Source organism: Polypterus senegalus, chromosome 3 (genome assembly GCF_016835505.1).
Source record: "Polypterus senegalus isolate Bchr_013 chromosome 3, ASM1683550v1, whole genome shotgun sequence".
NCBI lineage: Eukaryota > Metazoa > Chordata > Cladistia > Polypteriformes > Polypteridae > Polypterus > Polypterus senegalus.
The window spans coordinates 175,526,778-175,540,151 of NC_053156.1; the positions used below are offsets into that span (position 1 = coordinate 175,526,778).

The 13,374-nt window shown below is 39.7% G+C and overlaps 1 protein-coding gene across 2 annotated transcripts in view; it reads right to left on the bottom strand.

The window, feature by feature from the left end:
• Positions 1–13,374, bottom strand: part of lin9 (lin-9 DREAM MuvB core complex component) — a 268,691-nt gene that overhangs the window by 147,629 nt on the left and 107,688 nt on the right. For both annotated transcript variants that reach the window (XM_039748225.1, XM_039748226.1), the window contains exon 4: positions 5,432–5,536. In XM_039748225.1, the coding sequence (XP_039604159.1) occupies positions 5,432–5,536 (105 nt within the window). The remainder of the gene's footprint in view (positions 1–5,431; positions 5,537–13,374) is intronic.

Sequence of the window (13,374 nt, forward strand, 5' to 3'; positions counted from 1 at the left end):
AATGACATTTACAGAAGATCTTGAAAAGACTTTTCTTCAGTTTTCTTTGTTTAGTTGGATTACTTTAATCTCTCTGTATTGTTGAAACGGAGATGAAATAACCATTTATTAAAAATGTTACAAAAAACCACATGCTTTCAAAGGGTGTCCTAATGTTTTCACATGACTGTATTTAAACAACAACGTATCCCCATTTTATTACCAGCATTTAATCATGCTTTACATGGAGGAGATTTGCCGCCCTCGTGGAGAGAAGCCACTATTTCTGTTATTCCAAAGGAGGGGAAAAACAAACAAGGTTGTTCAACTTATAGACCAATCTCTGTCCTAAACATGGACTACAAGTTGCTTGTCTCAATCCTAGCTAAAAGAATAGAATTGATAATGCCGGAACTAATTAACTCTGACCAGACTGGTTTTATTAGGGGTAGGCAAACAAGACAACATCAGAAGGACTCTCCAAATTATCAATCATATTCAAGACTCTAAATTACAATCTGTTCTCCTAAGCCATGATGCGGAGAAGGTTTTCGACTCTGTCAATTGGCTTTTCCTTAAGGGCATTCTTGCCAAATTAAACTTCCATGAGAAATTTATTAAAGTAGTTCACTTTACATTCTTCCACTGGGATCTATCATTAGGAAATAATGTTCATTTTCACACATATGCAGACGACACCCAATTATACCTTTCACTTAGATCTAATGAAGTTTCTCCAATGCTGTCTTTAATTAGTTGTGTTAGTGAATTAAAGGAGTGGATGAATGAGAACTATCTATCTTTAACCTCAGATAAAACGGTTGCTAATTATTGGAGGGAATGATGCTGATCACTAAAGTATTTTGGCATCATTTAATTCAGTTGAAATCACCATTAATTTTACTGAATCAGGCCGTAATCTAGGAGTGATCTTTGACTAGCATGTCACTTAAAGCACACATTACAAAGATGTCCAAATCAAGCTTCTTCCATCTTAAACATGTTGGGAAATTAAGGCGAGTTTGAGATAAACAGGACTGTGAGAAATTAATTCATGCATTTATTTCTTAGTAGGATTGACTATTGCAATGCAGTGTTCACTGGATGTTCAAATTGTTCTTTATAAAGCCTCCAGTTAATCCAAAATGCTGCGGCAAGAATTATAAGAAAATATGAACACATAACTCCAGTTCTTACATCCTTACACAGGCTCCCAGTTAAGTTTAGGGCAGATTTCAAAACTCTCCTTTTAATATATAAAGCCTTAAATGTCCAAGGTCCAGCTTACTTGTCTGAACTTATCATGATTTACAAACAATAGCGCACATTAACTCTTTTAGAGCTAATTTATTTTTTGTTCCTTTTCTCCCAGGGCTGAATATTTTTTCCAAAAACTAACTTTTTTAAAAAAAAAGAACACAAAGCAATTGCTTCAAATATCAAATCAGCAAAAAATATTTACTTTTGACAAATGTTACTGTCTTTCATGCTGTATGAGCCTGCATAATATAGGATTTCAAATACTATAATTTCACATACATATCATATACGTACATGTTACACAGCAAAGTCCTGCAAAGTACAATATCGCTCAAAGCAGCCAATTGCATGCATTGCCACATTGCACTGCTTACAATACGTGTTGCACTGGTGTTTCCTTTTCAATTGTCTGTTGCTGCACTCTCTCACATATATTGTTAGTGTGTACTTTAGAGAGACAAGCCACCCATTTGACATCATGCCATGCCGCCACCACCACCAACTTTTCTGCCCACATGAAAACCGTATTGTCACCTCTTTTCATCTTCAGCCTGTCTGGCTTAAACTGTGAAGGCCTGTGACTTCCTGTTCAACCTCACTGTACCACAAGCTCCAGTTCCCCTGCTCTGTAGCTCCACGAACAATTCTAGTGATGTATAAAAATTGTCCATGTACTCAACAAGACCCAAATGTTCATAGCCCTGAAGCAGCTCCAGCACAACCTGACATGTCAAGGGACAGTTCTCTTTGAAAGAGATACTTTCCTGTATATGTAATTACTTTCAGTCAGAAACCAGTGTTTACTTCTGCCAGTACAAAATCCTTTATGCCATACTTTGTGGGCTTGTCTGGCATATATAGGCAGAAAAAAGGCGTCACAGATTCATGCACAGACAAATCACGGCCAGTCTGATAAAATTGTTTATATGTTGGTTCCATAATGTCAAGCCGGGATTGAACTTTATACATGTGGTTATAGCTTAGCTCACCCCTTGGGGATTTGCTTCTGGTTAACACAGAAGTGAATAAAACTTTGCAGAAGCATGTACCTATCACGTGGTATAACCTGTCCAAAGCCAACCGGGAACAAAGCAGGTTTGGACCAACGCTCCCTGAAATTAAATCACCAGTCTAGTAGCCCAGCAGCTGGTAATCTGTTGTGTCCAACAGCAAGCCATGCTGTCTTGTGAAGTCCGGTAGCCAGTTTGGCTCCCACAGAACAATGACTGGGTATTCCTCCCACACGAACCTTGCTATAGGTGCATCAGCTATGCGAATGCGCTCAGCTGGCAGCCGATCAGCTGGGGCGGTATCGGCTGGTGTTCAATCAGCTAATGCCAGTTCCTCACACTCTTGCTCGATCTCCTAATCACTGTCAACAAAATCAGATTCTTAAAAAAAAAACTCAGAGTCTAACTCAGCAATAATGCGCAAAACATCATCGTCTGCTGAGTATTTTCTTTTCTGCACTCGCTTCGCTACCTCGTGAGATGTCAATGCCATCTTGCCTTTGTTTACATTTCGTAACTAACGCAAACACAAGGATTAGATGCAAGGAGTCAAACAATACTCCAAGCAGAGAGGGAATGCCTGTGACGTAACAGTGATTTTTGTCGCTATTAAGAGCTGATTATCGCCCTCTACCTCTGGATGTCGACATACGCCCTCAACCCCTCCTCTCGACAAAGTCGACATCCACCGTAAAATAGTTAAGATCTCAAGATGTTGGTCTCTACAATTTCATGCATTTAGTTTCAAATGCTTTCAGTCGGTCAGTCAGTCAGTCAATTGGTACACAATGAGCTGGTATTTAACCTTCGTAGTGTTACCCTAGGATTTAAATTTCAGAAAAAACACACACTTCACAAACTCTCTAAAGCAACCCAAAATGTTGAAGAATACTATAATCATTACAAACTAAAGCTTTCATCAACACACTATAAATAAAAAGACAGCATATAAGTTTTAAGTTCTCGTTCACTTTCCCTAAAACATTTGGCTCAGGAATTTGTTCAGGGTGTCTACTTTCCCAAGATGACGACAGCAAGGATCAAACAGGTCTCTGGAATTACAAGCAGCAAGTTCTACTGCTCAACTAAATGGAAATTTCTATCTGGCCTTGCTTGACCTGGCTGATCCATTTAGCTAAGTGGCATAAGTTTTTACTTGTAATTCCCTACAACCAACGTTCAAACACCTATCACCATTGTTTCATTGTGGTATTTTAGGCTGGCTTGTGAGTGAAATCTCCAGCAGAGATAGTTTCATAATACCCAAAATGAACAGGTAAATCCTTCTCTCTCTCTCTCTCTCTCAGAAGTAGGGAGCTGGACGGGCATGCTCAAAAAATACACGTGTAATGCTCCGCAGAGTGCATGCCGACACTTCAGTGCACAAGCAAAGATACAAGAATGCAGTCAGACTTCTTTTTTGGGCATATACACCATCCAGATCTAAACACTAGCGTGGAGAGTCGCTTGCATATTGAAGAGTCTATAGCTGCAGGTGGAAGCTGCCCATGTTGATCAAACTCAGGAAGTTCTACAGTATACTTGTGATTTCACATTGTAGGAAGATAAGTAAATGAATCAAGGTAAATAACGTTCAATCTGGCTTTTACATACAAAGTACAGCAACAGCAAAAGTACGATGTGCATTCTTTCTCCGATGTAGGACTCTCATCATCATCTGAGTTCATCTCTGTGAAAGCATGTCTTTATGTGAAAAAAGCAGTGTCATATTGGGAGGGGGTGATTTGTGGTATGTGGAGAACATGAACGTGACTGGGAGAATAAAACTGGGTAAAAAAAAAAAAAAAAAAGCCACCAGTAACCTTTACAAGTACCATAAATTTACAGTGGTGGTTACATACTCAAATCAAATGTATGTTTTTATTGTATAAAATAGTAAGAATAAGAGCAGCTCACTTCACAAAAAAAGATGTCTGAGGTGGAACCCATGATCTTCCAATTACCAGTCAGTAGCTCTTACCGCTGAACCGCCAAAGCAGTCGTATTAAGAATGTGTCAATGTTTCACCCTAAAGCGGGATCTTTTTCTGCAGTTACGTTCTTGAATAAAAGCAGCAAGAATAAAAACTTGTTTTGTTATACTTGTACCTTTTGTGAAGTGTGTTTATTTGATATTTGGACTTCAGGCTTTACACATTATACATTTCATGTCTACATTTTGTCAATTATTGATAAAACATGAAAAACGTTTGTTTTAACGATGTGTTTACATAGATTGTTGTAGACACGGAACACACATGAAATGTGTGTATTCCAAATAATGATATATTATTTACCCTCTACAACTCTAAGCAACTCACAGGCAGTTAAAAAGACTTGAGCTGAGAGAACTTTGTGTCCTTTCTGCGTTGGTGGGGGGATGGGATAGCAAGCTGCTTGCTGCTTTTGCTTATCAACACACTTACAACACAAAAAACACTGACAAACAGGTGTGAAGGAATTTAAGGTGGGCCGTGATTACGAGTTTCTTCGTAAGCTTTGGTAATTTTTTTCTACAGGTATAATAAAAGAAAGACCATCTAAAACTAGAACAGTAGTTTTCAGATTTACAGTAATACAAAATAAACCTATTTAAACCTTTCATTTTTAATTGATAAACTCTCAGTTGACATTTTCCTATTCACCCTTTTCTGTAAAGAATGGATCTTTAACTGTATCACAGTCAACACTAAACAAAAAGAGTTGGCAGGGGAGCAAATGACAATGCAGCACCTTTAAATGTCACGGTGTTGCTCACTAGCATGCTCATTAGTAACATCTTAAGCACCTGGAATAGTAGAATGAAAAGCATGATGATTATAATGATCATAAAAATCTTAAAAACCAAAGGTTAACAAAATATCAAATTTCCCTCATGTAACATATATATATGCTTGCTTTATTCCAAAAAAATTTTAGCAAGTCCAACCTTCTATCCAAAATAAAGAACCTGAAGTAATAACTTGGATAATTAAAGAGGCCAATTCATTTTTCTGAAGGTTAAAGCATTAATGGAAGGAGAGGAAAAAGCATACCTATGCTGGTTTTTCAGTAGGCATTTTATAATGAGCAAACTTTCTTGCAAGTGAAGCATATCACATTCAGAATAACTATCCAGTATAAACATATAAATAAAAATTAACACCTTAAACATTTCTAACACTAAAGTATAGAATTTCGAACCTGAGGCACAACTGTTACCCTATGACTTCTCCTTGGTGACCTTGAATTCATTTGTCGGTCATCCTCCTCACAGAACAAACGACTTCTTTTGGAGCTTCTGGTTGGCTAAAAAATTGAAACATCAAAAAGTTAATTTATTATCCAAAGTAAAATGAAGTTTTTCATTAACAAACATTTGATTCAGAAAGTTTTTCCTGTACGAGACCACAAGGAACCAGGAAAGAATAAACCCTGGATAAAAAAAGTCTAATTTAGAAGAATGTAAATATATAGTAATTTGGACCATTGGGTGAACAACATAACACACAACACATAAAAGCATAGAAAATATGCAAATCAGGGTCCAGACACTACAAAGTAATGCTGCTCACTATACTGCCTTGGCTTTTTTTTTTTTTTTTATATTTTAAATGTCACCAATTAGCATTTATCAAATATATTACAGTATTCATTAACAATCTGGATATCAAAATTCAGAGTAAACAGCAAAAGGAAAAATAAAATCCATACTAATTTTGCACCAAAGTTCAGAAAATGTAATAGTACCAGCTTTCTTACAGTACATTTAGTATCAAGACAGTCAGTACGGCACTCATGCGTGACAAATACACATTACTCCAGAAAGTACAACGATACATAAAGTGTACAATCTATATTTTAAAATGTGGTGATGATACAGCACTGTATCAACACATGTTTGAAAAGAATAACACAGTGTTTTGGGGTTACTGACACTTTTATTCTATTACTAGCAGAATACCCGCGCTTCGCAGCGGAGAAGTAGTGTGTTAAGGTATGAAAAAGAAAAATTTTAAAAATAACGTAACATGGTTGTTAATGTAATTGTTTTGTCATTGATATGAGTGTTGTTCTCATATCTATCTATCTATATCTATATCTATATCTATATATCTATATCTATATATATATATATATTTACACCCGCGTTTGACAGCGGAGAAGTAGTGTGTTAAAGAAGGAAAGAGAAAGAAAAGGAAACATTTTGAAAATAACGTAACATGATTGTCAATGTAATTGTTTTGTGTATTTGGCGGCAGCGTCACGAAGTTGTTTCCGTCTAGCTGCATCAGAAAATGTACCACGACGTCTGACACGCCTCCTTTTTACTGTTTTCTCACAGCTTGGATTGCTGCTGTCATATACATATATATATACATATACATATATATACACACACACACACACACACACACACATATATACACATATATAGATATATATATAAACTGCTCAAAAAATTAAAGGAACACTTTGAAAACACATCAGATCTCAATGGGAAAAAGAAATCCTCCTGGATATCTATAGTGATATAGACTGGGTAATGTGTTAGGAGCGAAAGGATGCCACATCGTTTGATGGAAATGAAAATGATCAACCTACAGAGCCCTGAATTCAAAGACACCCCAAAAATCAGAGTGAAAAAATTATGTGGCAGGCTAGTCCATTTTGCCAAAATTTAATTGCAGCAACTCAAATTATGCAGCACTTTGTATGGCCCCTGTGTTCTTGTATACATGCCTGACAACATCGGTGCATGCTTTAATGAGATGACAGATGGTGTTGTGGGGATCTCCTCCCAGATCTGGACCAGGGCATCACTGAGCTCCTGGACAGTCTGAGGTGCAACCTGGTGGCATTGGATGGACCAAAACATAATGTCCCAGAGGTGTTCTATTGGATTTAGGTCAGGAAAGTGTGGTGGCCAGTCAATGGTATCAATTCCTTCATCCTCCAGGAACTGCCTGCATACTCTCACCACATGAGGCCAGGAATTGTAGTGCACCAGCAGCCACTGTACCAGCATAGGGTCTGACAATGGGTCCAAGGATCTCATCCTGATACCTAATGGCAGCCAAGGTGCCTTTGTCAAGCCTGTAGCGGTCTGTGTGACCCTCCATGGATATGCCTCCCCAGACAATCATTAACCCACCACCAAACTGCTCATGCTGAATGATGTTACAGGCAGCATAATGTTCTCCATGGCTTCTCCAGACCTTTCACTTCTGTCACGTGCTCAGGGTGAACCTGCTCTCATCTGTAAAAAGCACAGGGCACCAGTGGTGCATCTGCCAATTCTGGTATTCTATGGCGAATGCCAATCGAGCTGCATGCTGGGCAGTGAGCTCAGGGCCCATTAGAGGACATGGGGCCCTTGGGTCACCCTCATGAAGTCTTTCTGGTTGTTTGGTCAGAAACATTCACACCAGTGGCCTGCTGGAGGTCATTTTGTAGGGCTCTGGCAGTGCTCATCCTGTTCCTCCTTGCCCAAAGGAGCAGATACTGGTCCTGCTGATGGGTTATGGACCTTCTATGGCCCTCTCCAGCTCTCCTAGAGTAACTGCTTGTCTCCTAGAATCTCCTCCATGCCCTTGAGACTGTGCAGGGAGACACAGCAAACCTTCTGGCAATGATACGTATTGATGTGCCATCCAGGAGAAGTTGGACTACCTGTGCAACCTCTGTAGGGTCCAGGTATCGCCTCATGCTACCAGTAGTGACACTGACTGTAGCCAAATGCAAAACTAGTGAAGAAACAGTCAGAAAAGATGAGGAGGGAAAAATGTCAGTGGCCTCCACCTGTTAAACCATTCCTGTTTTGGGGGTCATCTCATTGTTGCCCCTCTAGTGCATCTGTTGTTAATTTCATTAACACCACAGCAGCTGAAACTGATTAACAACCCCTCTGCTACTTAACTGACCAGATTAATATCCCATAAGTTTCATTGACTTTATGCTATACTCTGATTAAAAGTGTTCCTTTAATTCTTTTGAGCAGTATATATATATATATATATATACTCACACATATATATATATATATATACACATATATATACACACACATATATATATATATATATATATACACACACACACACACACATACATATATATACCTATATATATATATATATATACACATATATATACATCATATATATACACACACACACACACACACATTATATATATATGTGTGTGTGTGTGTGTGTGTGTGTGTGTGTGTGTGTGTATGTATGTATATTATATATATACTTGTGTGTAATGTTTGTATGTGTCTATATGTGTGTGTATAGGTTTGGTCACTGCAAGGGAAAAATAATAAATTATAGTCTATAAGTTATTAAACAGTAAAACATTAACGTTTTAAGAAGTACAGGTACATTGAAATTACATTTTCTATGTGAACGTTCAAATTTGTGCCTCTGGTAATGTGCCTTACCGGCATTTAAAGAAAATTAGTTTTGTGTCCTCTGCAGTGTTAAGAGAAAGGCTTTGGTTTGGGATAAAAGGAAAAAGGTGTAAAGAAAGGAAAGTTGCCTTTTTCTTTTATATAGTATAGAGATGTGTTAAGCTGGCGTTATGATGCCTTTTGGGGACAGTCGCGGTGGGTCTTGTGTAGACTGGTGAGAGTCCCGCCATTAATCAGCTGTGATGGCACTGTCAGTCCTCCACTCCTGTGCGTGTCTTCATAATCCGAGCTGAGGACCTCATAATCGATCGTGCAAAAGAAAGTGTGAATCGCCTTAATATTATTTTGCCGTGGTGTAGAAAAGGGGTCCGTGTTTGCACTTGTCTGGGCTATAGCGCGGGGAGGATGAAAAAATTAAAAGTGCTCACTTTGACTTAAGGCAGAAGCGCAGTCAGCGTCTCAAAGGCGGCACAGCTATGCCGCAGCTGGCTGCTCGACTTTTTTTGGGCAGGAGACCCCAGTTTTGCAGACACGTTCATGATATCAAAAGTCTCAGCGCTCTTTGGAGGTCATTCATATATATATATATATAGCAAAATACCCGCCTCTGGCGAGAAGTAGTGTGTTAAAGAAGTAATGAAAAGAAAAGGAAACATTTTAATAATAGCGTAACATGATTGACATTGTCATGAGTGTTGCTGTCATATATATGCCTGCCTAAATAAGTCACCCTCGCTTTGCTCTTACTTTTTACCGTTCATTTAATCATGGCTAGTGGCGGAAAAATTATAAAATGGAAGGAGGATGGCTTTACCAAAACAATTATTGATGGCGAATCGATTATTCATAAAGCTTGAATTGGTGATCTGTTTTCTGTGTTAACCTCATATTTTTTCATACTTCTTCTCAAACTAAGGTGGTGCGAGGGTAAAATGAATCGAGATGCGCTGATCAATGTAATCGGTGTACCAGGAAATCATGCATTGACAAAAGCTCCCTTTGCTTGTAATGCAAAGTGTGATTAAATGCATTATTTTTAACGTTATGGAGCACATGCATGAAGCTTCTCAGCTGTGCTTGTGCTAAGAAAAGGAAAGATTTTAAAAATAGCGTAACACGATTGTCAATGTGACCTTTTGTAAGTAGTGCCTGGAGGATTCAGTGTGGAGAAACTCTAGAGACAGCGTGTGTATTAACTTGTGGATTTTTCTGTGAGTATTTGGTGGCAGTCTGAAGTTGCTTGAAGACGGCGTTAGCCGAGCTCAGCTCAGAGCAAATGAGATGAATGGGAGGGAGATGATGGCGTGACTCCCCACCGCCTTAACTGTCAATCCCCACAAACACAGTCTCTCGGAATTTGCATAAGCACACCCCTTCACCTACAATTTTAACTTAGTTACAAAGTGATCAAAACTCGTTTATATCCTGCGTCCTCTCATTCAACTTGTATCCCGTATTACCTGTGGGCATGTGAAACGCCAGCAGTAGCCTGTCTATGAACTTAATTTAAAGTTTAGGTTTACACCTTGCTTTCTTTCGAGGTAGCAGCACTCATGAATATGGTAGTATATGTCACTTCGCTTCGCTTCTTATTGTTTCGCTGTCTTCTCAATTATATAATGCATGTTTTCTTAAGCGCTTTTTGGAGGTCTTCCTGGTTTTGTACGCACTGCGTTGACAGTCAGTTCACGTGATTACGTGGGAGGCGTGATGATGTCACACGAAACTCTGCCTCCCACGTCTTTCCAGCTCAACTCTATTACAGTTAATGGAGAAAATACCTTCCAGTTATGACCATTAGGCGTAGAATTTCGAAATGAAACCTGCCCAACTTTTGTAAGTAAGCTGTAAGGAATGAGCCTGCCAAATTTCAGCCTTCTACCTACACGGGAAGTTGGAGAATTAGTGATGAGTGAGTGAGTGAGTGAGTGAGGGCTTTGCCTTTTATTAGTATAGATAGAATTAATTCAGGAACAGACGTGAGTACTTTAACAGACAAACTAACAGCCATGGAAGCTTGTGTGTGTGTATTATATTTTATATACAGTAATCCCTCACTATATCTTGCTTCAAATTTCTCGGCTTCACACTCTCGAGGATTTTATATGTAAGCATATCTAAATATATAAACACAAATTTTTTCGCGGGTTTCTGTGGACAATGGGTCTTTTTACTTCGGGTACATGCTTCCTCAGTTGGTTTGCCCAGTTGATTTCATACAAGGGACGCTATTGGAAGATGGCTGAGAAGCTAACCAATCAGAGCATGCAGTTAAGTTCCTGTGTACTGAATGGCTGAGTGCCAAATTCAATTCCGCGGCATTAACCAGCAAGTCTCATCTCGCTCATTCAGCATCAACGTGTTTTGCTGTGTAAAGAGTTAACTTTTGTGCTCTTTTGTGTTTATCTTTGTGCGTAGTCAAGCCCTTCGTTATGGCTCCAAAACGATCTGCTCCTACAACTGCTTCAGGGGCCGTGCCCAACGACAACAAAAGATGCTAACGATTGCCGAAAAGGTAAAAGTTTTGGATATGTTGAAAGAAGGGAAAAGCTGGCCACTCCTAATAGGAAAAATCAAAGCCCTTTACCCACGGGTCTTGGTCGCCTGCACAGTGTCTACTCCTGCAGTAGATAGAGACGGGCTCACCACAGACAATGTCAGTCAAAGAAACGGGTTTAAAATTGAACCGAAGTTGTCCTGCGAGCTGGGGAACGAATCTTCAAGTGAAGGCCTGGGACAGCTGGCAAACTTTTCTGCACCATTGCATGCAACAACAGCCTCCACAAACCGGACAATAAATACGAACCTGGACGAAAACAATACAGCAGTGGGAGGCGAGTGCGATGCTGCATTGGACACGGAAGCAGTGCGAGGCTAGTGCGATCCCGCATCAAACACGAAGCAACAAGCCGATAACTTGGATTTTGAATTCAGACAAGCCCACTTCGCAAAAGACTCTGACTATCTGGGGAGAGATGACCCAAATTTTAAAACATCACATTTTTTACTTAAGTATGGTTTTCTATATTGGGCGATTTCTGATTGCAATGGTGATGGATGTATTGAACAGTTGGTAGTACTAAGTGAGCATAGGAAGAAAGTTTTATCAATTGCTCATAGTCATGTTTTTGGGGGGGTCACCTCGGCGCAGAAAAGACGAGGGAGCAAATTTCAAAATGATTTTATTGATGAGTGAAAATGGGCCTGGGATGTAGAGCAATAATATAAGGCCTTTGGACCGATGCCTATTTTAAAAATCCCCTTTTGAGGGGATGGGATTAGAGATTGCTGGCCCGATTCTCAGGATTAAAAAAAGTGGCTTTCAGTATATGCTTGTGTTAAATCGATTACGCCACAAGATACCCAGAAATGTAAAAGTGCTGCGATGGCTGGGCACCTGAACTATTGCAAAAGCACTCTCGGATATATTCACATGTATTGGTATCCCTTGCAAGATTCTCAGTGATCAGGGAACACCCTTTATGTCTCGCATCATAAGGCAGCTATGTGATAGTTTCAGAATTAAGCAGTTACAATCCACGGTTTATCATCCGCAGACGAATGGCCTGTCTAAACAATTTAATAAAGCCCTAAAACTGATGATTCAGCAGTTCGCCCATGATGATTGAGCTTCCTGGGATACAGTTGTACCTTTCCTCCCGTTTTCAGTCCGGGAAGCCCCTCAAGCGTTCATTGAGATGAGCCCTCGCGAAATATTACCGTATTTACTCGTGTACCACGCGTCCTCGTGTAAGACACGCACTTTTATTTTTACAAAGAAAATCGGGAAAATCATTTTTCCCTGTGTACGACACACATTGTGATTGTATAGGAAGGGTTGAGAGAGAGAGAGAAAGCGCGAGTGTGCGAGCGAGAGACCAAGCAGAAGTAGTAAACATTACAGAATTACATTTCCTCGTGTATGACGTGCACTTGATTTTCTAATGGTAATTTTCGGGAACAAATGTGCGCGTGGTACATGCGTAAATACGGTATTTGGCTGCCGACTACACGTGATGTTGGATATTTTTCAGGAAGAATGGACAGAGAGACAAACCCCAGGGGAAGGTTTGTCGACCAAGTCATTTCACTGCAAGAGCAGATTACCACATTGTTCTCTATTGCGATGGAACATCAGCATCGTAAGCAGGAGGCACAAAAACGTAATTATGACAAGTAAACACCGCGAGTTTAAGGGGGAAGCATTCTGGCGTTGATCCCATCCAATCCAAATAAAATTCTGGCAGAATGGCAAGGGCTGGCAGAGATAGAAGAGCGTATGTCTGCAGTGATTTAGAATTCCCAGGCGGCAGAAACCCGCACAAATTTGCATAATAATCTTTAACAGGAGTAGCACGACCGTCATGAAGTTCTAGTCAAGGCCGCAGCCTTCCCCCAGACCAAGGTCGCTATTGGGGATGATTTAACCAACACCCAGAAAGCAAAATTGCTATCGCTAATCGAGGAGAACTCGGACGTCTTTTAGGCAATGCCTGGTTGGACAATGACTGCAGAACACAAGACTGTAACTCCACCCGGTGTTACTATACAGGTGCCCCCCGTATCACCAACCAGAGGCAACAAGGAAACAGATATACGAGGAAGTCCAACAGATGCCCCAATTAGGTGTTATTTGGCCAAGCAAAAGCAAATGGTTTAGTCCAATTTTAATCTAATTTTTTTAAGTCAAATCTAACGGCTCATTTCGGATCTGTATTGATTTTAGGCA